General features: G+C 31.8%; 4 protein-coding genes and 1 long non-coding RNA gene across 7 annotated transcripts; 2 read left to right on the top strand and 3 right to left on the bottom strand.

The window, feature by feature from the left end:
• Positions 1–36: 36 nt before the first annotated feature.
• Positions 37–10,233, bottom strand: LOC124458676 (protein ZGRF1-like). The gene is made up of 37 exons (XM_047008545.1): positions 10,150–10,233; positions 10,013–10,054; positions 9,661–9,890; positions 9,508–9,552; positions 9,406–9,441; positions 8,790–8,849; positions 7,426–8,709; positions 7,217–7,352; positions 7,039–7,110; positions 6,934–6,975; positions 6,822–6,865; positions 6,701–6,748; positions 6,528–6,629; positions 6,379–6,444; positions 5,866–6,215; positions 5,675–5,780; positions 5,513–5,557; positions 5,132–5,222; positions 4,967–5,060; positions 4,787–4,858; positions 4,449–4,610; positions 4,292–4,340; positions 4,126–4,203; positions 3,986–4,047; positions 3,703–3,742; positions 3,557–3,640; positions 3,072–3,101; positions 2,894–2,931; positions 1,747–1,807; positions 1,480–1,563; positions 1,328–1,391; positions 1,168–1,228; positions 1,020–1,053; positions 842–936; positions 696–728; positions 551–627; positions 37–398 (listed from the first exon to the last, which is right to left on the bottom strand). Exons 3-37 carry the CDS (start codon positions 9,679–9,681, stop codon positions 277–279), a joined length of 3,888 nt encoding a protein of 1,295 aa, XP_046864501.1. The 5' UTR covers positions 9,682–9,890; positions 10,013–10,054; positions 10,150–10,233; the 3' UTR covers positions 37–276.
• Positions 10,062–12,539, top strand: LOC124458833 (2-aminomuconic semialdehyde dehydrogenase-like). Of its 2 annotated transcripts, XM_047008559.1 has the most exons (12): positions 10,062–10,270; positions 10,429–10,629; positions 10,699–10,910; positions 10,992–11,158; positions 11,219–11,289; positions 11,352–11,456; positions 11,538–11,613; positions 11,683–11,778; positions 11,843–11,915; positions 12,003–12,043; positions 12,131–12,226; positions 12,306–12,539. In XM_047008559.1, the coding sequence occupies exons 1-12, from the start codon at positions 10,101–10,103 to the stop codon at positions 12,450–12,452; spliced, it is 1,455 nt and encodes a 484-aa protein (XP_046864515.1). In that variant the 5' UTR covers positions 10,062–10,100; the 3' UTR covers positions 12,453–12,539. The 2 variants fall into 2 exon arrangements, with proteins under 2 accessions (XP_046864515.1, XP_046864514.1); XM_047008558.1 differs by having other exon boundaries at positions 11,843–12,043.
• On the bottom strand, positions 12,060–20,091 carry LOC124458692 (insulin-like growth factor 1 receptor). 2 transcript variants are annotated; one of them, XM_047008547.1, is made up of 20 exons: positions 19,659–20,091; positions 19,156–19,215; positions 18,309–18,587; positions 17,667–18,005; positions 17,314–17,384; positions 17,157–17,221; positions 16,616–16,785; positions 16,256–16,401; positions 15,894–16,029; positions 15,675–15,805; positions 15,084–15,336; positions 14,705–14,815; positions 14,397–14,575; positions 14,130–14,252; positions 13,729–13,799; positions 13,600–13,640; positions 13,372–13,468; positions 13,168–13,267; positions 12,908–13,010; positions 12,060–12,275 (listed from the first exon to the last, which is right to left on the bottom strand). In XM_047008547.1, the coding sequence occupies exons 2-19, from the start codon at positions 19,202–19,204 to the stop codon at positions 12,909–12,911; spliced, it is 2,463 nt and encodes an 820-aa protein (XP_046864503.1). In that variant the 5' UTR covers positions 19,205–19,215; positions 19,659–20,091; the 3' UTR covers positions 12,060–12,275; position 12,908. The 2 variants fall into 2 exon arrangements, with proteins under 2 accessions (XP_046864503.1, XP_046864502.1); XM_047008546.1 differs by lacking the exon at positions 12,060–12,275 and having other exon boundaries at positions 12,546–13,010.
• On the top strand, positions 18,947–19,658 carry LOC124458948. Its single transcript, XR_006953367.1, has 2 exons — positions 18,947–19,036; positions 19,121–19,658. It is a non-coding gene; the product is annotated as an uncharacterized LOC124458948 (long non-coding RNA).
• Positions 20,092–20,184: 93 nt separating the features above from the next.
• Positions 20,185–24,027, bottom strand: LOC124458817. The gene is made up of 10 exons (XM_047008557.1): positions 23,870–24,027; positions 23,579–23,626; positions 22,975–23,043; positions 22,506–22,813; positions 22,256–22,383; positions 21,943–22,130; positions 21,325–21,573; positions 20,952–21,182; positions 20,634–20,876; positions 20,185–20,476 (listed from the first exon to the last, which is right to left on the bottom strand). The coding sequence occupies exons 1-10, from the start codon at positions 23,943–23,945 to the stop codon at positions 20,295–20,297; spliced, it is 1,722 nt and encodes a 573-aa protein (XP_046864513.1). The 5' UTR covers positions 23,946–24,027; the 3' UTR covers positions 20,185–20,294.
• Positions 24,028–24,288: the final 261 nt, after the last annotated feature.

Below are 24,288 nucleotides of genomic sequence, written 5' to 3'. Positions count from 1 at the left end.
CATGAAGTATACATGAAAATAATTCACCAACCTCGATTCTTCAAAAGACAATGCACACTTTTATTGAGCGAAATTTAGATGTTTTGCAAAAAACATCCGTTTACAAAAGTGTTCGTTATTTTGATTTTTTCAACATATATTTATAAGCTGTAAAACTTGGAAGAACGTTTGATAATTCAAGTACAATAATATATAATAAAAGTGACGACGTAATTTTCACAGATAACAAATGTACATCACCATTTTCTGTTACAGCCATTTGTCTCTAAAGTGTTTCTATTTTGGTTCATTTTTCCTTATCTCAGATGATTTTTCCTCTTCTCTTAAACTATTTTCAGAAAATTTCTCTCTCCATTGTTGAACAAATGATTTAGACGACTGGAATCCCAAAGGAGATTCTATAAAATATATACATTTATCTATACATAATAAAAATAATTTGATAATAACACTGCTTTTCATGAACTATAATTCGGTATGCAAAAAGTTAGCTGAGAATCAAATTTGCGTGAGATGAAACGAAAAAACTATTTATTCACAGATAACAAACCTCGACAAATATTCAAAATTTGCTTCCACAGTGAATTAGATGATAACATTGTACGACAGCCGACAATACAGAGATGTCTGAAACGACAACATAAATATTCATATTTACGTTTAAAACATGACAATGAAATAGATCTTCGTGCAACCTTTTTGCTCTTGTTAACGCGATGTTTGTTCGTCTATAAATGAAATTAAGACGATGAATGAATTGTAAACAGATGTTCTGATAGCTTAGCAGCAAATTTATACGATTTTACATGAATACCCGATAAATTAAGAGATATTACAGAACCTTCGACAATCGATGAATCCAATGTGTCTTGTTCTTACACATGATAGTATTATAATATCTTTTTCTCCGCCTTGAAAAGCATCAACTGTAGATATCTAATGAACAAACAATTTTCAAATGCATCTTTTTCCTTTGATGTGTATAATCATAAGGATATGTTTTAATTATACATACGTACCTGCACTCCAGAATATTCTCTTTGGGAAGATGTTCTTAGAGGGCAAAAATACGTTGAGTTAGTAGCTACGCACGGATATATGACAAAATGACTCATTCACCAGCATTTCATATTCAGTTAGAGTTTAATCTGGAGTCAATATACTTACCCATTGGATGATAGTAAATTTGATATGGAAGTTAACTGAGATTTGTACTGAGAAATAACCCCTTTAAAAGTAGATGCAAATATGACGATAGTCTTTTTTCAAAACAGCATTAATATAATTAACGTATGGTAATGTAATGAAAAAAAAGTTTCATCTTTACCTATCTGACCAGGCTGTACGTTTGATGACAAAAGAGATTTGATCAATACAACAACAAATTTAGCCTGTATAAAAAGATATATACGATTTTTAGTGAATTTTAAAGACAGAATAAAAAAGCGTATCAACGAATTATAGAAATTAAGTTTCTACCTCATCAGTATTAAAATAACTGCCATTTGATGAACATTCTTGTCCTTTGCTCACATCATAAAAACATAACGTAGGAATAAAATCCTGAATGAAACAAAGTGAATGTAAAAAACCAAACTTTTCAAATGCAAACTACAAATGTGAAAATAAAAATATTATAGACAGAACACAACACTTTTATCCTACGTTGCAAATCTGTTGAAATATTTTTGCATTAAACAGTTTGTTTTTTCACAATCAGTTTAATTTTTAAGTATTAATTCTTACAACGAGTGGTTTACGATCGTCTTCAGTAACGCCATTCAACAATTGGTTATCATAAAATAACCTAAATAAAGAATATTACTTAGTTACTAGTGATAAAAAAAAACAGTACAAATTTTAAATAAACACTATTTTTGACTTGTAATTTGAATCAACCGTAAAATATTTCATACATTTATTTTATTTTTTCATAAACTTTCATTAAATTTTTTTCATTAACTTTCATTAAATTTTTTTCATTACTTTCATTAAATTTTCATTAACTTTCATTAAATTTTCATTAACTTTCATTAAATTTTCATTGATGTATCGTGACGCAAGCATTCATCGACTTCATGAAAAATTAGACAAAATATCTAAGCATGCGCAGTCTACTTTACCAATTGTTTGAGTTCATGGTAATGTCAATGTCCAACTGTATTTACTAGCACCAATTTTGGAGTAAATAGCTCGTTTAATCACAATTGGAGAAAATATTTGAGCATGCGCAGTCCGCCTTAGTACAAGCAGTTCACTCAACTGTTCATAGTAATGGGAACGACCAACTGAATTTACTTCAGATTAAATAGCTCGCTTAGACACATACTATTAGAAAAATCATTTGAGCATGCGCAATCACTTAACCAACTGTCCAAGTTCATGGTCATAGCACAAATTTTGGAGAAATTCAACTTAGCTCAACTTAGTCATAAATATATTAAAGTGGTTGCATTCGTTTACGATGTATTTCATATATAAAGTAAATGGTCTGTACCCGGGAGTATCGTTACATGTTTGTAAAAGTAGATCGTCCAGGTTGGTATAGTCCTGAGAAGGACTGTTTTTGTTGTTGTTGACTGACGTTTCGACAACCTTAGCGGTAGTCTTTTGACTCTGAAGATGACTACCGCTTAGGTTGTCGAAACGTCAGTCAACAAAAACAAAAACAGTCCTTCTCAGGACTATACCAACCTGGACGATCTACATTTAAAAACATGTTTCATATAAACTTACACACCTAAATTATTATTAATTATTATGTATTTTTCTCATAATAATCGCTCTACAGTCAACACATAACAATACTGCAAACTAAAAACTATGAATATTGTTGTTGAAATTTATAAGGTCTAGATGAATAATGAAAATTATAAATAAGTGGAATACATACTTGTTTGATATAGAACTAATCAATGGATGACAGCGATACTGTTAAACAAAATAATTAGAAGATCGTAAGAGAAAGTTGTAAGGTTTTTAGAGAAATAATTGCACAAAATACTTCAAGAAATTAAAACAGTATGAACAAAGAGACAATTTCAAAACATAATTTACGAATTTACACTTACTTGAGTACGCAACAGCTGTGGTTTGAAATCCTAAAATGTAAAAAACGAATTAACTTTATTAAAGTTTCTATCAAAGTCCATTATAATATATCATCATTCATATTAATACAACAACGTCCACATTAATACAACAACGTCCACATTAATACAACAACGTTCATATTAATACAACAGCGTCCACATCAATACAACAACGTCCACATTAGTACAACAGCGTCCACATTAATACAACAATGTCCACATTAATACAACAACGTTCATATTAATACAACAGCGTCCACATCAATACAACAACGTCCACATTAATACAACAGCGTCCACATTAATACAACAACGTCCACATCAATACAACAACGTTCACATTAATACAACAACGTTCACATTAATACAACAATGTCCACATTAATACAACAACGTTCACATTAATACAACAATGTCCACATTAATACAACAACGTTCACATTAATACAACAATGTCCATATACCATTTTTATAAAACGATCAAAGAGAGTTTGTTCAAGTCCTGACTCGATGGAACTCTCTGATCCTTGTATGGTCGGCTTCAATTGCTAAAATGACATGATTCAAAGTAAATGCGATAAAATGTGAAGGCAAAAAGACATAAAAATACCTTTGGATCTCCTACAAGCACAAGCTTCCGACAACCAAATCTAAAAGGAAAAAAATATTTCTGCCATTTAAAAAACTTTACATATATATATAGCAACGAGTCGAAAGCTCAATAAACTTATTTATTAAATCCGGAGAAACTTTATTTTTAAACAATATGATGCCTGGATTACCAATCTTCAAACATATATTTGGTTTTGATTGTTTGTTCACCACATTTCATTTATTTGTTGTGTTACTGGACTAATGTGCTATCTCATAATGATAAAATAATTTCTAAAAACCTTGCAATGGGCAACAACGAAGTTGGTTCTGTCATTTGACTGCATTCATCTAACAATAAAACCTATGACAAAAAACGTTAAAAATATATCTTACATCTCTCTGCTTTTATCGTGCACAACAATACAGTACATTGACTCACAGGAAACTTTAATCTCTCAAGTGCTGGAAAGTTACAAGCTGCACATGTCACACCAACAACACGGATGTCACAAAGACGCTGTAAAAGAAAAAAAAAGGTCTTACCATAAATCTTAATCTCAATAAAGCATTCATACAAAAGATGAAGCGAACATTTGATGTCAAACCTTTCTATTTTCTCCTAGTTTTTGTTTCTCGATGCTTTTGCGAACACATCTATAAAATAATGAACATCAACACAAAATAAAATACTTCGACAACAAACTCAATAAATTAGAAGGTCCAAACTTTTTTCATCAACGAAGTAAATTGTTAACAACTCACAATTTCTCAGTTGTTGTCAATTCACTTTTCAACAAAGCTTGAAGTTCCTTCAGTTCCTGCGACTCTGTTCCCTGACTATGAATACTGTATGGTAAGACAGGTTTCGCTATTTTTCTTACACTACCAACTCTCACAAACTCCGTGAAATCAAGATCCAAGAGTCTTAAGAAAAATAACATTACAACTCAATAAAAATTCACAGCTACGTAACATGAAAGATCAATATGACAGGACTGGTTAACAATCTCTTTTATTGCATCATAACTTTATCAATCACTAATATCACAAACTTTATATCATGACGATTAAATTTCTTATTGATCATTTTGTAAACCCACCCAAGGAGAATTCGATCAACGGCAACATTAGTAGTAGACGAAACCAGAATTTTCCATGATACTGAATTAGATCTTAAGACATAAAAAAACAACAAAAGAAAATATGGAAAATTAATAAAGAAATTCCATCAAGATTTTGCTCATAAGATAACACAATAATGACTATACAATTTTCTTTACCCAAATTTAACTAATTCATCGGCAATTTCAAAAAGTTTCACCAGTAAAAGAACAGTAACGGCCAAAAGAAAACTTTTACCCGCCCCAAAGACACCTTGAGAAAAAAATAAAGCGTCGAGAGGTAATGATTGCCAGATTTGAATATGTGTTTATTTACGTATTCACCGTGAATTAAAGCTATAGATGACCATGATGTTCGCTCTACATTTTGAGAAAGAAACATTTTGGAACAGGAACGCAAAGCGTTTGCTTGATCCTAGTATAAAAAATGACAATGACAACTGATGAAAATTTGAATTGATAATTTGATATATAGTTGTAAATATCCAAAAAAAAGATACATAACTAGTCAGATAGAAAGCATTAAGAACATGAAAAAAAATATAACTTATGGAGTAGCTTCTCAGTAAAGGCGAAACAATTATAACCCACAGAAACCATCTTTCACGAAACAAAATGATTGGTATCAAAAATAGACATATAAAGTTGAAAATATCAACATTCCTGAAGACGTTGATAACGTTATTATCAAAAAAAATATCATACCTGGTTCAGTTTAAATTGCGAGATCATTTTCTCTGTTTCTTCTTCCTTTGAACAAATACGTAAAGAGAAAGTTGAACAATCGAACAATCAAAATATTTCTTCTAAACAAATAAAAATCATGTGACAACTTATATCTACGTTACAATGTTGACATTCACTTACGACAACTTGCATTGAAAGTCCAAGTGAATTTCTGTCAATGGACGTAGATAGAGGAGCTGTGAATGAGTGTTGTGAAACCCTCTGGGAGACATATGATGGAGGATTGCTAAATGCAATTTAAATATTTTTTTAAAACATATACTATAAGAAAAAAATGATCAGAAAATTTTCACATATTTTACAATTTTTACCCATTGAGAATATAGGGTAACAATGGCATCTGTTGTAAACTGACGTAATCATCAAGATTATGAATACACGATAACTCCATGCCAGCGTTACACACCCACAGCAAATGAACGTTCTCCCCAGAGTGCCAATTGCTTGGCGAATAACCGCTGATCGGATGAATCTCAAGATCGCCAGATGATGAGGGACCATAAAATACACTTTTAGCAATAAAAGTTGTCTCGAAATGGATGTCCTTTGAAATAATCCAGATATCATCTTTGGAATAAAATGATGACGGTTCACGATACTTCAAAACCACATAAAGTGATCTCTTATCATTCGTAATTCCAGGATTCTTGTTAGAACGTTTCTATGAAATGACGATTTGTAGGTGTGGAGAGGTATCATAGGGGTGATAGAGGGAGGGTACTGAAGGAATAATTTAAGAAAATGAAAACACTATTTAGACAATATCGAAGGTATTGCATTAACAACTATTTATAATTCACAAAACAATCAACAAAACACCATACCTTCACGAACAACTTGGACGGTGGAATTCGTCTCTCAAAAAGACAGTTGTGATAAAAATTTATTCCCTAAAAATAAAATAAAGACGAGTGATGCATTAAGTAACAAAGACGTTAGAACTATCATCTTGAAAAGTTGTCACAAAATTCACCTTAGTCTTAAAGAATGCACGTATAGTTTCGTTTGTAGTGAGGGTTACTTTTTTTTCAACATTTCCACTCTTTACTTGAGCTTCATCAGCCCATTGAAAGAACTGAAAAAGAAGACATACACTGTACATGCTAACTGTTTACTGTTCCGTTCTATTGCATACATAACACGCACCTTGCACGAATTTGAGCTGGAGGCAGGACACGTATAAAAATGTCGACCCTGTTTCAAGAAACTACAGAATTACTTCAAGGTTGCAAAAATCATAAGTCTGTTTTTCATAAATACACAATACCTTGTTTCTGCCATCTTTCTTCACAGCCAGAAGTTTAGCTGTCCCTAAACAATGAAGCACTAACTTGAAAATTATCATTAAACGAATAAAATGATAACGTTTGTAAATATACCATGAATGCAACACGGTCCTTCTTTCATATTTTCTTTATCATCTGAAAAGATATAATATACAGCAGCCATGATAGACAACGATAATTATATCAAACAGTAAACACCTCCAAATTCAGCATCGCCGAGGACTCCATGATATTGCTGAGCAAGTTTGAATAGTACGACATTCAAATGTTCTGTAGGTGATTATAAAACATAATGTTATGAGGAAAGTGTTTATAACAAATATTTTATTCATTATTTTATTGATTTATACCAATAAAATATCAAACAAAATTTTACCTCTCACTGCGGATTTCATTAAACATTTATATTCCATTGTTGAGAAAAATCTCGTTGGAATAGTGACTTCTCGAGTAGGAGTGGTGTTAACAACACATTCTTCATTGGATGGAAATTTCAGTTGAGCAGAAAACGACTTGTGAAAAAGAAATATGTAAATAAGAAATATTTATCTTAATTATAGAAAAACAAAGTTTAAGATCACTAACCTTCGAACTGGGTTCATTGACCGTTTTATGATCGTTGGTAGTATTATAGTACTGTCTGGATGATTTTTGTATTCCTGTTGATGTATTTTTATTAAGAACGACATTATTTGACATGGCTGTAACATCAGGAGTAACGATAGAATAATGACTATCGGTAGCAGAATTCTCTCCATCATCCTTTTTGTAGTTCTGCCATTTTTTATCACCGCTCAACTCAGATTGTTTATTACCAATCCAAACAGACTGTAAATCGTGTTCTGTTACAGGATGATGACTCTCCCCTACCGTTATTAAAGTATTTTGCTTTAAAGACAAACCATCTTTATTTGAAACCATGTCATGAAAAGTTCTTTCGTCCAAATCAATCTTATCACTAAGATACTTTGATTTATCAGATTCCTCAAATGGTAAAGACAAACTTGAAGTGCTTTCGAAAGCCCTGTTACTTGTAATGTGAAAATCTTCTTCATTTTCGCTATCGTTCACATCATACGCTGTAAAATCTACACAATCAAAGATCCATTTGTGTGCCTCTGTATTTGATTTGCGCATATCCGCAGAATCGTAATTACCAGCATGAAGTAAGACGTCTGAGAAATCATCCTTTTCAGAGTAAGAAATATCCAGAACTGTAGAAGAAAGTTGTTCTTTTTTGGCAGTAGGACAATTTATCTGCTTGTCTTTTCTTGTGAAGAGAGGTATGAAATCATTTTTTCTTTCACAATTCATTCTACTTGTGTTACAAAACAAAGACAAAAGTTCCGATTTGTTTCGTCGCACGGCAGAAAGTGATTTTTTTTCCTTTCTGTATTGTTGGTTGAGCACAGGAAAATATTGTGTTTCATTTGACTGAGGACACTGTTTCATTCGTTTTTCATTTGTTGTAGAATCATCATAAATTTGTTTTTTCTTTTCACTGTTTACTTGTAGGAATTTTTTATAACTCAACGATAAACGATCATTAACAGCAGAAATCTTCAATGTAGATGGTGCTTCAACATGATGGTGCTTCAATGTAGATGGTGCTTCAACATGATGGTCATTTAAAATTTCCAGGTTTCTTTTCCGCTTCCCCAAAAAAGTCATCTGACCCGATTGGTAAATTTCATTTGTGTGATTATGTGATAACATAGGATAATCCTTAGTTGGATTAAAGTTTGATTTATGATAATTCTGACTAAATCTTGAGTTAGGACCATCCAACATAATCTTTTCTTTCAAAGTCTTTTCATCACCAACAGTAATTAAATATCTTTCACATTCAACATCACTTCCGGAAAAAATCTCAAAATTTACAAATAGTAAAAAAATAAAATGTCCACTGTAGAAAACATGGAAACACTATGTCATCAAATATTAATTACCTTATGAGATTGAATATGAAAGATTTCTAAAGAAATATTGTTTTCATCAAATAACACAGCCTGAGAAAAAAAAACAAACGTCAAATGAGACATTAAAAGTACACCAAACAAAAAAACAAACATTAAAAGTACACCAATGTAAAAAAAAACTTTATCAACTTGTATAGCAGTTGAATGAAAAGCAACTACATTGAACAATGTATCATCAATGCATTGAAACGTGCATACTAACTTTCAGTATATTTTGTTCAAAATAAGTTAAAGTTTTTTCCTTATAAAACTTCTGTGAGCAGATTATACATACACAGTCATAGTGAAAGATATTTTTTTACAATTCTATCAAAGATTGATCAACAAAATTTGCGAACAAATCCTTGTGTAATAACTCAATGGGTTACCCTGCTTAAAAAAAGTCTACCATAACCATAGTCATAATGAATCATTACCATAGTCATACTGAATCATGAGGACAGAGTACTTAACAAAGGTGGACATAGAATTCAATAACTGAAAAGATTGCCTGCGTTTTGTTTTTGTCCAATTGTCCTTGTTTCAAGTTGAACCTCATGTATATTTCTACTAGTGAGAATGAAATCATAACTTTTTTCACAAGTACCTTCGTCCCATGAACTGAAATCTGTAAACTTCCATCCTGCAGTAGATTAATTCGTAAATATCGGTATTCAATAATAAAATGTTGCTCATGCACTGTAATTACCTTCCATGTTTTGGCTTTTTTTAACTTCTGATGAGTGTATAACACCTCAAATAATTATAAGAAACATAGGTTAAAAAACCTTCAAAATGTTTTTGTCTATTCATAAATGAAAAGAGTAGACTTGCTGGAATGCGAACTATATAAAAATTATACCTCAAAACTTTTTGTATTCATAATATTATTGGATAATGACTCAAAGTCATAACATGAAACAGTCACTGCATTCAATAAAGGCAAACACTTCAAAATTTATTACATAATGGTATAAAACACTAAACAACAAGTAAGTACAAAATTTGCTGCCATCTTGAATAGACCGCCTTCGTGACGTCACTTACACACTAGGGACTGGAACTAGACCATGAATTGATATCGATAAATATCTATTAGGAAGGGATTGCAAATAAAAAAACGGTTACAAATTGTTGCAGACTTGTTAAAAATGTTACAGGTTGTTCTTTCTTTTTCACAAATTAAAATCACAAACAATTTAATATATTTTCACCTGCGAAACATTGACGCTCGTCACGCCACGACCACGCCCATACTATAAAGGCACAAGGGTCTCGGGTAAAATTGTTCATTGTAACATTATGGCGGAGTTATTAACGTTGGAGAATTTTATCAATGGTGAATTTCTACCTTGCACTCAGCTTATAGATAGTTACGAACCATCGACTGGTAAACCATACGTTAGAGTCCCTGACAGTGATAAAACAGAAGTTGATGCGGCAGTGAAGGCTGCCAAAAATGCTTTTCCGATGTAAGATTAGAATTATTTCATGATTTCCCTTCCCTATCTCCAACTGTAATTAACTATTTGGCTTTGATAGGTCATTTAATGAATCAAATTATTTCATTAAAATATTTTAAAATGTTTTTGAAAAAATGAATCATGTAGACGATTCTCATGTTAAATAGTTGGTCAAAAACACCTGTTAAAGAAAGAGCAAACTTGATGATGAAAATAGCGGACATTGTTGAATCACGACTTCAGCAATTTGCTGAAGCAGAGTCAAAAGATCAAGGCAAACCAATTTGGCTAGCAGCTCTTGTTGATATACCACGAGTAGTTTTGAACATGAGATCCTTTGCTATAGCTATCCAAACTGACGTTAACAGGTCGGTTTTGAATAATGTGCTAATTCCTCTTAATGATAACTTGGTCTTGAAATAATATTTTCATTTCAGATCTACTGTTCTTCATGAACAAGGTGCTGTTAATTACACAACCAGTAACCCTGTTGGTGTTGCTGGGCTTATTTCACCGTGGAATCTTCCTTTATACTTACTAACTTTTAAAATTGCTCCTGCAATTGCAAGTGGCAACACAGTTGTTTGTAAGCCTAGTGAAATGACATCAGTTACAGCATGGATGTTTGCTAAAGTTCTTAATGAAGCAGGTTTGTAATGTATATATATTTTAAGAATTCTTCCTCAGACAAGGACATATGATAATTAATGTATTCTCTAATCGTGTTAAGGTCTACCCCCGGGTGTGGTCAATATTGTGTTTGGGTTGGGTCCAAAATGTGGAGCAGCACTGGTCCAGCATCCAGACGTTCCTATTGTCTCTTTTACTGGTTCAACTGCTACAGGACAATATATCATTGAGAATAGTGCTCCATACTTTAAGAAACTTTCTTTGGAGGTAGGTAAAAGTTTTTGTTTTTTTGTTAATCATATAATTTCATGACTTCTATCTTCTAAGCTAGGTGGGAAAAATGCTGCCATTGTATTTGATGATTGTGATCTTGCTAAAGTTATACCTGGTTGTATAAGGTAACACATTATAATAACAACTGAACTCACAATAAACTTCATATTCTGTGAAATGATTTTAGATCTGGATTCGCAAATCAAGGAGAGGTTTGCTTATCAACCAGTAGAATTTTTGTTCAAAGATCAATATATGAAACTTTCTTGGAAAAATTTGTCACGGCAACCAAGTATGGCTTCAAATCAAGGAATTTTGATGTGGGCATAGACATCATGTTTCTAAATTGTATCTACAATCAATCATTTTTTAGAAATCTGAAAGTTGGAAATCCAAGTGATAAAGACACAAAAATTGGAGCACTTATTAGCAAAGAACATCTTTCCAAGGTTTTTCTTGCACTTATTGTTGAAAGACATGCATTAATTGTTGAGTGAATCACCCCTTCTATTGATCAGGTATTGAACTATGTGAAGATTGCGTGTAAAGAAGGTGGTATAATTAAATGTGGTCATGGAAAGGATTTGATGGATTTGCCTGAAGAGAACAAAAATGTATGTTAAATATTAACTGTTATTTATTAACACATACTTTCATGTGACACTAGTATGTTTTTAGGGTTATTTTATGTTGCCAACAGTTATAACAGGTTTAAAGGACGAGAGCACTTGCATGCAAGAGGAAATATTTGGTAAGATAGTTTTTAATATTTATTACTGGATCAACTCTCCAGTCACCAAATTCTTAGTGTCATATTTGGTTTTATATTTCACGTCAGGTCCTGTTGTTTGTGTGTCACCATTTGAAACAGAAGAAGAAGTAATATGCCACTTGCTACATCAGTTATGTGTATTCAACTATGAACATGAAGTGGACAGTCATGTTTAAATGTTGATATTTTTTTAGGTCATTGTTCGCGCTAACAATGTTAAATATGGTCTTTGTGCTTCAATTTGGTCAGAAAACGTAGGGAGACATCATAGAATAGCACAACAACTTGAGGTAACGTTTTTCAAGTGCCATTTTTTTCTTACACGTCTTGCCTTGAGTTCTATATATATATTTTCAAAACCATATTTAGGTTGGTACAGTTTGGTGTAACTCGTGGCTTCTTCGCGACTTAAAAATGCCGTTTGGTGGAGTCAAGGCGTCCGGTTTGGGAAGGGAAGGGATTTTTGAGTCACTAGAATTTTATACAAACACTAAAACTGTTTGTGTCAAATATTAGATAAAATGCTGCTTGCTTTAAAAGAGGTTTTTTGAAACCGTGGTTAGTTGATAACGTTTATCTAAATAAACTAATTAATGAAACTCATCTAAATTATTTGCACTGTTATAGTGTTATTTTTTTTACTTTTGTCATTGTTTTTGTCCACAAGTAAAGAATAAGTATATTTATCTTAAAAAAATTACTGCTTGAATAGAAAAAAATTAGTGGTTGTAACGATGTACATTGATATTACGCAGGGCGTAATGGTAAATTGTTTTAGGCGATTGACGATCTTTGAACACCATGATTACAAGGATTGTAGAACTTTAAATCAATCATGACAAAAAAAAGTTATAAAAATTATTCTAAAATGCATACACAGCTACAATGTTATCACAATAAATGTAATACTTCTCGTTCTTCTAAAACAATATCAGTGATAGTATTATATGTTTGTAATTTATATAACAGACCTTATGCTTGAGCTTCGTTCTCTTCATCTTCTACTTCCATCATGTAGTTAGCGTATGCGTTAGGATCACATTCACCATTAATATTAACCACTGGTAGATAATCCTGTGTATAATAGATTATATAAATTATAAAAAGTACCATACATGAGGTTGTAATGACATATCACCAAATTACACCTTTAATTTCTTCTCCCTGAGTCCATGAAAAAGTTTATTTTTACAAAAAAAAACAAACCACTACATCAATTTAAAGACATTACCGCATTTTGCTCCAGATATTGTTGAAGATACAACTCAATTTCTTCAAAGTTTGGTCGTTCTTTAGGATTCGCTTCCCAACACTTCAGCATCAGTTTATAACTACGTTGTATTAAAGTGTATTTATTTGTATAGATGAATGAGTACAACGTGTAAAGAAGAAAGAACGCTGTTAGTCAATAATTCTAAGCATGTTGAAAACTTACATTTCAGTAGGAGTTTCAGAAGGTTTAGCCATTCTATTGCCATTCAGTAGATAAAACATAACATCTCTACCACCTATTCCTGGGTATGGTGAAGCCCCTTAAACAATGATACATGAAATGTTGAAACAAAAAAATCATTCAAAAGACGTTGGATTATCTATGGTACAATTGCGCAAACAAGCTGTATAAATAATATCAATTATTTAAAAGTTTATCACTTCAGTTTACCGGCGGCTTCTATCTCCCAAAACGTTACACCAAAAGACCAACTAAAAATCAAAAGTTATTTATAATAGTTGACCAGTTTTTAATTAATAATTGCTTACATTTGCAATAACACATTTTGAAAGTACATACACGTCACTTTTTGAGTCATAAACAGCATCTTTTATTGATTCAATAGCCATCCATTTTACAGGAAGTTTACCCTATAGTCAAAAAAAAATTTCTCACTTTTGCTAAAAACAATGTTCAACTTGCGTATGATTAATCATAAATATGCGTTGTCAATTAGTCATATTTCGTAAGGAGGTCAATGAATGGGTCAAACAATGAAATACAATACGCTAGAACTAAAATGATAAATGTAGCATACAATTAATTATTTGATATGAAGATGAGTCGAAAAACCAGGTGATATACGGTAGGTTCTTATAAGAATATTTTGGACTGTAATTACATAGTGGCTACTGATGTGTTTCTTTGTGTAAATTCATATTTACATAAAAAATATTCACTGAACAACGCAGTTTACTGACCCCAGTTTTCTTTAAATACGCTCCTGATTCATAAATATCTCTCGATAAACCAAAATCGGCAATTTTCGCTATTTTGTTTTTCCCCAACAGGATATTCCTTGCAGCCAAATCGCGATGAACAATCTATTAAAAATTCACAAACTGAAATGCCTTAACTACTTTTTAAGCAGTTTGAAACAAGTGCCAAAATTTTTCTAGTTTATGAATATAAATATTATAAATAACACTTCAACAATAAATAAATTAATAACTTGTACGATATAAAACCTTTTTTTGTTCCAAATACCGCATTCCTTTTGAAATATCACAAGCAATCCTGACACGCATAAATGTTTCCAGAGAAGTCTTAAAATCTCCTCTTCTTTCAGACATTTCCACACGATGGGATTTCAAGAAACTTAAGAGATTCCCATTTTCACATAATTCAACGACTATCCACAACGGACCTTAGAAAACAGCATTACTCGAACTTTTTCTCGTCGATAATTTTCAAGTCAAATTCATTCATAGAATACATTTAGTTCTTACATAAGTAGTTAAAATTGTCATTATGGTCATGGTTAAGTTGGTTTTACCTCCTTTTGAACACGCTCCAAGCATTTTGACCACGTTTGGATGATCAGCGACATCTGACATAAGTTTTAATTCTTTTAAAAATTCCTTTCTCTCTTCTTCGGTGGAATTTTCTGCAAAAAAAAATAACGAGAAATATGAACTATATTATAGTCTTAAATACATATATTGAATGGCAGGTGTCAGCAGAATTCTACTTTAACTTTAAAGTTTTTATATTTGTAATAAACTTTCACAAAAATTTCCCTAACTTTTTTACAATGTTTTGTCGCTTCATTCACACATGGTTTCGACATAAAGATAAAAAATGACATGTTTAAAATAGTAGTGTCGTGCATGGCATGAAATGATTCAAATCAATCCCACCAAAAAATTACGAACCTTTGATTGTTTTAACGGCAACAGGAACAGGAGTTTGTGTACCTTCATTTAACCAAATTGCTTTCTTAACAACACCAAACTCTCCTTTACCTAAATCTGCTTGCATTGTAAGTGTGTCGCGATCGATCTCACACCAAGAGAAATTCACTAATTCTTTCTGCTCAAGATCATCGTTTACAAATGAGATATTCGTCATGTTGTTTTGTTCGTAGATGTTTTGCATTTGAATACCAGGTAAGGAAAAAAAGTAAGGCTGTAGAGTAAGATAGTAAACAATTACTTTTGTTTTATTCTAATCCATGGTTTTAGTTCTATCTTGTGTTTATAGTTCTTTACAAATATTCTTTAAACATCATTTATAGAAAATACTCGAGGAAAGGATTTTTGAAGGGAGTGCCATAAGACAAAAAGACCATGCTTTCTCTTATGCAACCTCTATCAATTTGATACTATATGACACACGTGATTTAACCCCTCTCCCTAACCCTAAACCTAACGGCCAAACCTTAACCCTAACCTAACCCCTCTCCCTAAACCTAACCCTAACGGGCAAACCCTAACCCTAACCCCACCCAGATAATTTACACTTACATTCTCATCGTTAAGCTCTATCACATCAATAACTTCAGGTTTTCTACGATAGTAAAACACACCAAGAATAACAGCAATTATTATGAGGAGGACAAGCACAACAATGACAGCAATCCAAACGGCAGAAAGTCCTGATGAAAGAAACATTTTAAAATAAAAGAAAATTTAAAATCAATGAAGATTGTTGTGTTTTTAAATATATGAAAGCTATTTTAGAACCTTCATCGTCTGTTTCGGCCTGGACTACTTCGGAAAATGTTCCATCACCATGACTATTACTGGGCCTAACTTGTATCCGATACTTTGTACCAGGCTCAAGATTAGTGAGGGTTGAGCTGTTGTGAGGATAAAGCACCTGAAAATGAAGTCAGTCGAAAATGATGAATTGCGCAGCTCAATAATTAATATTATTAAAAATGAGAATGTTAACATGTGAAGCATAACATAATGATTTTGTCGTTGTTCATAATGATCGTGGTCAGACAGAAATGTTTGTCAACTTATACGGACATAAAAATAGCAAGTTTTTCCGACTACAATACTAGTAATGAAAGTAAAAAAAATAAAAATCAATGCTATACCGAATTTCTTCGAGACGCCATGCCGTTGACAAGAACAAAAACGCTGTAACTATCGATATTGAAAAATTGCGGATGCTTCCAATTCAGTGATATAGTTTTCTCAGAGACATCTGTGACTGTAAGGTCAGTCACCGGCCCAGGCTTAGCTGAAAATAAAAAGTTTGATAACGCCTGCAGGTAGTAATTAATGAACAAAAGCGAAAGAAGAGTCTTAACATTTTCTAATATGAAACTATAATAATGTATGTCATTTTAGTTAGTCATGAATGAAGAACTGAATAAATACGTCTTTACGTCTATAAAATAGGAGCATTAATCATGGAACAAAAAACAACAGTGCATGCCTAAAGGCACTACTACCGTTCATGATGAAGTTGACTAAATCAATGTTTAGATTTGATAAAGTTGTATGAACAATTCTTGCAACGGCTGCAACGGCTGCAATGGCTGCATTGACTGCATTTTCATCAGGAGGAGTACTTCTAGGACTTTCATCCAACCAAGCAAGAGCGAACGTCACAGTATAAGAGCTAGACATAAGATAAAAGAAAAACATTCACTATTCTAGACAACAATGGATGTATAAAAATCAAAAATTTCACCTTTATAAATTACGTTATTAAGAACAACATTTACACACTTTATTTGATTCATTACGTTTAACGCATGCGTTGAAAAATGATGCTACTAATTTGTTGTTGTGACAATGGATTTTGTGATAATGATGGAACCGTAAGGATAACTAGCTTATGTTTTGCAAAACGAAAATATTTAAATTTTGTTTTTATTAAAGTATTGAACATTCTTAAACAAACATGATCATGTGTATGGCGTTTCTAAAAGTTTCTTCCATCAAGACTTTATGCAGTTTGTAGCAACTTTCCAGCTTTTATCTTTTTACCTTAAATTCATGGAGACTATGTTTGCTGATAAGATAATGAAATTATTATTCCCGAGGTCTGATATCTTAATAAAGAAACCATCGTTACTTTTTTACAAAAAAGAGCATTACTAGCAACAAACAGTGCAAACACAGTATGATTTTCCATAACACTTACCTGATGAATTAATGAAGAAAGCAAATTCACTTGACTTGAGTTCTTTAACGTTACTGCAAACGTAATGTTCCCTGAAAGTTAAAAAATAAATATTTACTTATCTTATTAAAGTTATTATACTGACTACTGAGCTATTTTACATTTCTTTCGTCATGTTAAGTTTGCTATTCTTGGATTGCAACCAATATCCAAGGAGTTATCAAACAATGTGACACGACTAAGACGGCTGTTGCCCACAATAAAAAAATATTCTTTTGTATTTGACAACCAACATGGCAACCGTGACATAAAAATAAACCGCCTATGTTTCTGTTGAACAATGAGTTTCTGTTGATTGAACACTTTTGACTTACTCATCATTCCAATATTGAAGTCGTAAGTTAAATTTACTGTTCCAAGAGGAGACGACGCTTCACAAGTAAAACTTTCATGAGGAACAGCTAATTTATTGTAAGGATTAAGAATGTGTAGCGATCCATTTTCAAAAACTTCATATGACACAGAACTTCCATCAAAAAACTGAAATTGAGTATTCACTATTTTTTTATCTGACTGAGTAATTCTTTCATCACTATACAACCAAGTAATGTTTGGTTTAGGGAAACCTGTGGTAACACATGGTAACCAAACTGCTGTAACCATTTTTTCTACGACATTAATAGTCGTTCTCTTGACAGGAAGAATCTTTGGAGCTGTGTATTAAAAAATAAATATTTTTTCATTTTTCACTAGCCTTTTTTAATTACATTATTCCAAATAATTTAGTTTCTACTCCAATACCCCTTGTAAATCGTTCAGAAAACGGAAAACATCCCGCTTGTTAAAATGTATCATATACATTTTCTATAAAGTGGAAACAAAACTGAAATGGCGTAAAGAAAAGCTACATAGAATCTTTAAGTAGTTGACTCAACGAGAAAATTTGCAAATGAGCTATTTTAAAATTGAGACACATTTTATAAACGATGAAAAAACCAAAACATGATTTTAATTACCTTTATTGAAGATGATTTCAAATGTTCTGTTCGTTCCATTTCCACTAGAGATACATGTTACATTAACAGGTCCTTGAAGTGAATTATTTCTATTGTTTGTAACGATTAAAGTTGAATTTTCTAAAACATTGAAATTCTTCAAACGTTCGTTTGTAGTATTGTATTGTTGAAGAACATGACCAAAAACCAGCCATCTCACGGTTGATGAACATCTATCAATTTTAGTCTGATCTCCTTCTTGTAAAATATACGAGTCTTCATCTGATAATGAGTTGCTTTCTAAAAAAAAGAATTTCTTGATTAAAGATAAAAAATTTTTATATATTATTTCTTGCCATTAATTTCAACATGCTGGATTTGTGTTAATTTTTTTAATTGATATTTCGAAAATCGTGTTTACTTTTGATTTTTTGGTCACAGATTTTTAAACAAAAGAAGAAAATACAACAATTCATAAACAGAATATTAGAACATCTAGATATTGGCGGATAAGAAAAGTAAAAATGGAGGATTGATTATAGCGGATTTATCATATCACAAAATAGTTGTCAAAACTAACTGACCAATATAATGTATGTCAGCACTGTATTAAGAAGTCAAAGGTATCTAACATCATGAAATGGCGATGTTGAGACGCATTTTGTAGACGTAAAATCCTTTGTAAACTTGTTTCATAATCTTTCTGTTCAACGAATATGCTTGAATCGTCTACGGGCGACAAATTCAAGGTAGGCTTTTCGTAAAAAAACATAAAAATTCTTTCAAATGAAATTTGTCAAATTCCTGACGACGTTTATTTGTTTACTGAAAAGTCACCTATCTTCAACATATATACAACCATACTAACGAGAAGTTGTCGAGAAGATTAGCAAAAATCCAAGGATAATCGAGGACATCCTGTCTTCACCTAAAGTCAATCAAATTATAAAGTAGTTTCTTTCTGAAAAATTGTAAAATGAACTGAAATGTGATAAATTAGTTAAATAATAATTTTCCATTTTGAAAAGCATTTTGTTTGTAAATATTGCTATCGAAAATATTCTTTTTATATGATATTTCACCTAAATCATTGAAGCATATGTTCAAGTCAGTGATTTATTTAGATGTTAACACCATTATGACAAAATATAGCTACGTATATTCATTTGTTAATGTTGCTATCGAAAATATTCTTTTTATATGATATTTAACCTAAATCATTGAAGCATATGTTCAAGTCAGTGATTTATTTAGATGTTAACACCATTATGACAAAATATAGCTATGTATATCTTTCTAACAGCATAAGAAAGACAGTATATTTATCTGTCTAGTGATTAATCATTTAAAATTCAAAACATTTTATACAACCTTTTGATGAAATATTTCAGTGTCTTAAAGAGGTATGATCATTCTTAGTTGATTCTTGAACGCATAAGTTAATTTAGAACACGGAAGATGAGGACGTCAAAGAGAGAACCAAAACAAACCAGTCAGTTGTCAGTAGTGATTCTAGTGAACAAAGAGTAAGGAATTTCTGTGTTATCAAATTAAACTTATAATCTAGTGGTTATTCAAGGTAAAATTCAAGAGTGGAAAGAATCGGACAAGGTTTTTAATCACAATATACATTTTAAGTACATATACAATATTGGCAATCACTCTTCCCTAATTTGAATCTTTTTTTTGTGAACAAATATTTATTTACACGTAGCTACAGTCGGCAGGAAATCACAATTCAAATGAATTGTTTTGCTTATAATTTTAATTCAAAATATTTTAAGAATCAAAGGGCGCATTAGCTAAGACAGAGAAATCTTTCTTTTTAAAATACCAACGTTTTGATTTCGTTTAGTATTTCCTTGCAAACAATAAATTCAACAAAAAAGCTTTTTATAAATTTTAATGCAACAAGCTTAAAGAGAAATATATTTCATGTTAACTTCTATCCAAACAAAAGTCGATTTCAACATCATCGTTTTCTCCAATGAAAGTATCGACTGCATCTCAACTACCAGGACAAGTTTGAGAAATTTTCACAATATTATAATTAGTTGAGCAACATTGATGTGTTTCAACATCATACTGCTTTTTTCCACAACATTTATAATGAGATTTCTTGGCATAAACCTCTCCACAACAACACACATGAGTTGCAGGATCGTAATCACGACCCTGACAAGGAACGGCTAAATATAAAAAAGAAACAGAGTTAGTTTAACTAGAATAAAAACGATAATTACACACTTTTAAAAAACTGCAATTTAGTTTTTTTTCTTTTAATAGCTATAACATTACCACTGCCATATGAATAAGAAAGAAACAAATAAAGTACAGTAAAATTACCTCGTACTGTGAGATTCACAGAACATTGAACATTTACACCATTGCTTAAATCATACGAATATCGAATCAAATGATTACCAACTCCAAAACTCGCCCCAGGCTTTATGTTTGGTTCAACAGTAAGACGATCGATACCCTGACTAGAGCAATTACATTTCGGTTCAGTCCATGGGACATTCACTCGACCATTTGGTGAATCAGGTTGCATAATAATGGTCTTGTGTATATTTGGGCATGAGCATCCTGGAAAAAGCAAAGTTTGGAAAAACTAAATTAATAAACATAAATCATCAAACATAAAGAAAATACTTCACTCGCCTCTGACATCTATATCCACACGACATGTAAGATCAAATCCTCCAATGGTTGAATACACGTAGTCCAAAGAATGCTTTCCAATGACAAACTTCGATCCTGATTGTTTCCTGGCAGGAGCTGTTTTTAGTGTTGAGCTACAGGTAGGACGAGGCTGCGTATACTGAACAGCGGTTGATCCAAAATTGCTGGAGGCGTAAGCAATCACATTCACTGGGGAGGGGCAGGTACACGCTAAAAACATTTTGATATGAATAAAAACTAAAACAACGAGTGTCAGTTTAGATAGTCATATTATAAAAACAGCGAAAGAGGTAATAAATGTATGTCCTTCACGTCATACAAAATTTACAAATTACTTTCAGACAATACTTACATTTAACTTTAATATTAACGTAGCATTTAATATTAAATCCTTCTCTGAATGTGTAAGTATATTCAATACGATGATCACCAACAGTAAAACTGTGCGGGGAGGCGATATTTGGTGTAACTGTGGTTGAAAGCTGGGGACGTCTGTTGTTTCTACATTGCAATGGTGGTAATGGCCACGATACGTCAACAGTTCTTGCTGGTGGTTCGATGTACACAGCTTTTGATTCCACCGACGAACAGCTACAGTCACCTTTTTATAAGAAAGTATTTATTTAAATTAACATCAGACTAAACATAATTATCCGAAATGACTAAAGCAGAAGCTGTTATGATGAAATAAAGGAAAAAAAGCAAGCAAAAGATCAGGCAAAAGTATTCCCATGTTTGGCCGCGATGAAAATCAACAAAAATCTGAATAAAAATATTAAGTTCAAACTGTTTTATGTTTAGGTTACGATCAGATTTGGCAAAACAAAAGATAGTGTACCATCATAAAAAACTGTAAAAAATCAAAAAAAGTTACTAAGTCGGTTATTATTATAAATACAACCAGATTTAAATCATAAGTTGTCAACGATAAGATTTTAACAACCAAAAAACCTAAAGTCAACACACATACCTGGCATAAATGGAGTACAAGAAGCATCAGCAAGTGGTTTCAGTATTTCGTCCAAAGTATCAAATCTGCTGTCAAAAGTTGTCTTATTCGAAGTTGACATCTTTTTGATAACTGGCTTAAACTTTTTCACGAGTTTTTCATCACCAACAGCAACACCAACAATAAGAATATCTTTGTTCTTCATCGCGCTGAAAACATTGTAATACAATTCAGTAAAATTAGTGAATAGTAGAAGACGGTATTTAACGATGAAAATGAAGGTGGTAGTTACATTTGCATCAAGAGAATGATAACCTTAAGAATCATTTATCACCTTGAATATTTGTAAGCGTCCTGTATTTCATCGCCTTCTTTCTTTCCACGTGGTTCACCATCTGTTATCAATAAGACAACGTCAGCGACTTTTTGTCTGTTGTTGAGAGGACTGTTCTCTTTGAAGATCTTATTCATAAAATAAAGAATATGTTGTATTGAAATAACAACAATGAAGTGTATTTTACACTGTAATCATTCATAAAGAAGAGTATATTTTACAATTGTCGTATTGTACAGGAGAAATTTACCTGTTTGTCCACAATGCCTGCACCAGTTCCAGTCATCGTTCTATCACCAGAAACAGCTCTCCATGACAAATTTTTGTCTATAAATGTTATGTATTCTGCTTTTGTACGACCAGAGAAAGGTAGAACAATCTTTGTGTTACGTTCATTACTGAATATAACGATAGCAATTTGAGTTCCATCACGACCAACATTGAGCTTTGGACTGGAAACCAAATTTTTGAGAAATTTTTTGACGTTTTTGTCGAATCTGTATTCACCAATGGTGTACGACGTATCAAGGAGGATAACCATATCTTTCTTACATATTTCTATATTTATAAGAGAGAGAGAGTTATAGAGTATAAACAGTTTTACTCTCTATAAGCAAAAATATGTTTTTGTTGTCAGTCATTCATGATTTGTATTTCGTCTATTGTCAAAAAACCTAAAAAATATTGCAGGACAAACACAGTTCACAGCTGTCTCTTACCAGCTGTTGGTGTTGGTGCAGGAGCAGTTCCAGGAGCTCCACCAACATCACGACTCCATTCTTCAAACTCTAAATACAAATAATATGACCAATGTTACGATAACTGATAATTAAGGAAACAAATCAAGTATAATAAACAAGTCTATTATTTTTTTAGGTTTGTATCAAAGTTTACATTGAAGAAAACATTTTTATAAGTGATATTATTTTTTTCAAGAATGTTCAAACTGATGGACAACTAGTGATAAACTAGTTATATTTCAAACAACAGCAAGAAATGTCTTCAAGATTTCAACAGGCCATCAAGTCATGTGTGTGAAATTCGTTACATTTTTATCTTTGAGGGATGTGGTAACATGTTTGTGTATTACAAACAACTTTTAGTTGTTATCGATGGGTGAAATTCGTTTTAACTATAGCGTTTGACAGAGTACAAGTTTTTTTATTAAACAAATTTTAGAAATTGCCTTCACGTCTTGAATGTATAACGTTAATGTTTATTCTTTGATATATACACTGTAATTCCTTAACCTTATCTTGACTAAACATTGAAAATAAATACTTCGTATGTATTTGTGAAAATCTGCGTGATTTTTGTTTTTACCTTTATCAAATTCTCCGTTTTCATCATTAACAGTTGCACGATTGAAATCTGAAATAAGTAAGCAAGATTTTGTTCAATTAAATATGAATTACTTACATTTTGTTTATAGCTAAGGAGTTAACGCTATGAAGTAGCTATTCGTCTTCTGTTTAGAAATATTGAGTTAACTTTGCATTTTTAATAATATTAATTAAATTAAAGAAAATTTTAAAATAACTGCACTCGTAATGAATTATTGTTTAACAAAACACTAAGAAACAAGTGAATTGATTTAAACAAAAATTTTCATACTTTCCAAGTCCAAGTCAATTTTGTACGACAAAACGCTGCAATAACAGAGAAGAAACAAGAAGCCAACCCAATACATCTTTTTGATCGTCAAACTTTCAGTTTTCAGTGTTATCTCTGATGCTTCTGTGAAGAATCCTTATGAACAATGATTTCCAACGAAATACTTCTGGTCTTTATATAATTTTCATTAATGAAAGTGTAATAATATTGCACATGTTGACCGTTAATTGAATTTAACGTCTTTTAACTTGACTTGAATGAATTTGTTTGAGTTTGTCTTGTTGTCATCACCTTTCATAAGGCTAACATTGCATATTTTCAAGTTTCCATTGCGCTATTTTTTTGGTGTTATAAAAAGTCATGGCAAACTGCAAAGGTGATCATAAAGTTAGTTTTGATATTTTATTTTTTGTAGTTAT

This window comes from Xenia sp. Carnegie-2017, unplaced genomic scaffold, assembly GCF_021976095.1.
Source record: "Xenia sp. Carnegie-2017 unplaced genomic scaffold, XeniaSp_v1 HiC_scaffold_13, whole genome shotgun sequence".
Classification (NCBI taxonomy): domain Eukaryota; kingdom Metazoa; phylum Cnidaria; class Anthozoa; order Malacalcyonacea; family Xeniidae; genus Xenia; species Xenia sp. Carnegie-2017.
The sequence above is the reverse complement of the archived record's forward strand: the minus strand, read 5'-3'. Positions and strand labels throughout refer to the sequence as shown.

Bases quoted from the DNA above. Each gene is read 5' to 3' on its own strand.
- LOC124458676 (XM_047008545.1), bottom strand. From the start codon at position 9,681: ATGAATACAAAAAGTTTTGAG. The intron at 6,445-6,527 runs GTGAATTTTGTG...TTTTATTTTTAG, and splicing joins GTGCATTCTTTAAGACTAAG to GGAATAAATTTTTATCACAA. The intron at 5,781-5,865 runs GTAAAAATTGTA...AATTGCATTTAG, and splicing joins TTACCCTATATTCTCAATGG to CAATCCTCCATCATATGTCT.
- LOC124458833 (XM_047008558.1), top strand. From the start codon at position 10,101: ATGGCGGAGTTATTAACGTTGGAGAATTTTATCAATGGTGAATTTCTA. The intron at 11,614-11,682 runs GTTTTTCTTGCA...TCTATTGATCAG, and splicing joins GCAAAGAACATCTTTCCAAG to GTATTGAACTATGTGAAGAT. The intron at 12,044-12,130 runs GTAATATGCCAC...ATATTTTTTTAG, and splicing joins CATTTGAAACAGAAGAAGAA to GTCATTGTTCGCGCTAACAA.
- LOC124458692 (XM_047008547.1), bottom strand. From the start codon at position 19,204: ATGTCCTCGATTATCCTTGGATTTTTGCTAATCTTCTCGACAACTTCT. The intron at 15,806-15,893 runs GTTCTAAAATAG...TTCTTTCATCAG, and splicing joins GGCCGAAACAGACGATGAAG to GACTTTCTGCCGTTTGGATT. The intron at 13,800-14,129 runs GTCAGTAAACTG...TTTTGACTATAG, and splicing joins CGTATTTAAAGAAAACTGGG to GGTAAACTTCCTGTAAAATG.
- LOC124458817 (XM_047008557.1), bottom strand. From the start codon at position 23,945: ATGTATTGGGTTGGCTTCTTGTTTCTTCTCTGTTATTGCAGCGTTTTG. The intron at 23,627-23,869 runs GTATGAAAATTT...TACTTATTTCAG, and splicing joins AATTGACTTGGACTTGGAAA to ATTTCAATCGTGCAACTGTT. The intron at 21,183-21,324 runs GTAAGTATTGTC...AAATGTTTTTAG, and splicing joins CGTTAATATTAAAGTTAAAT to CGTGTACCTGCCCCTCCCCA.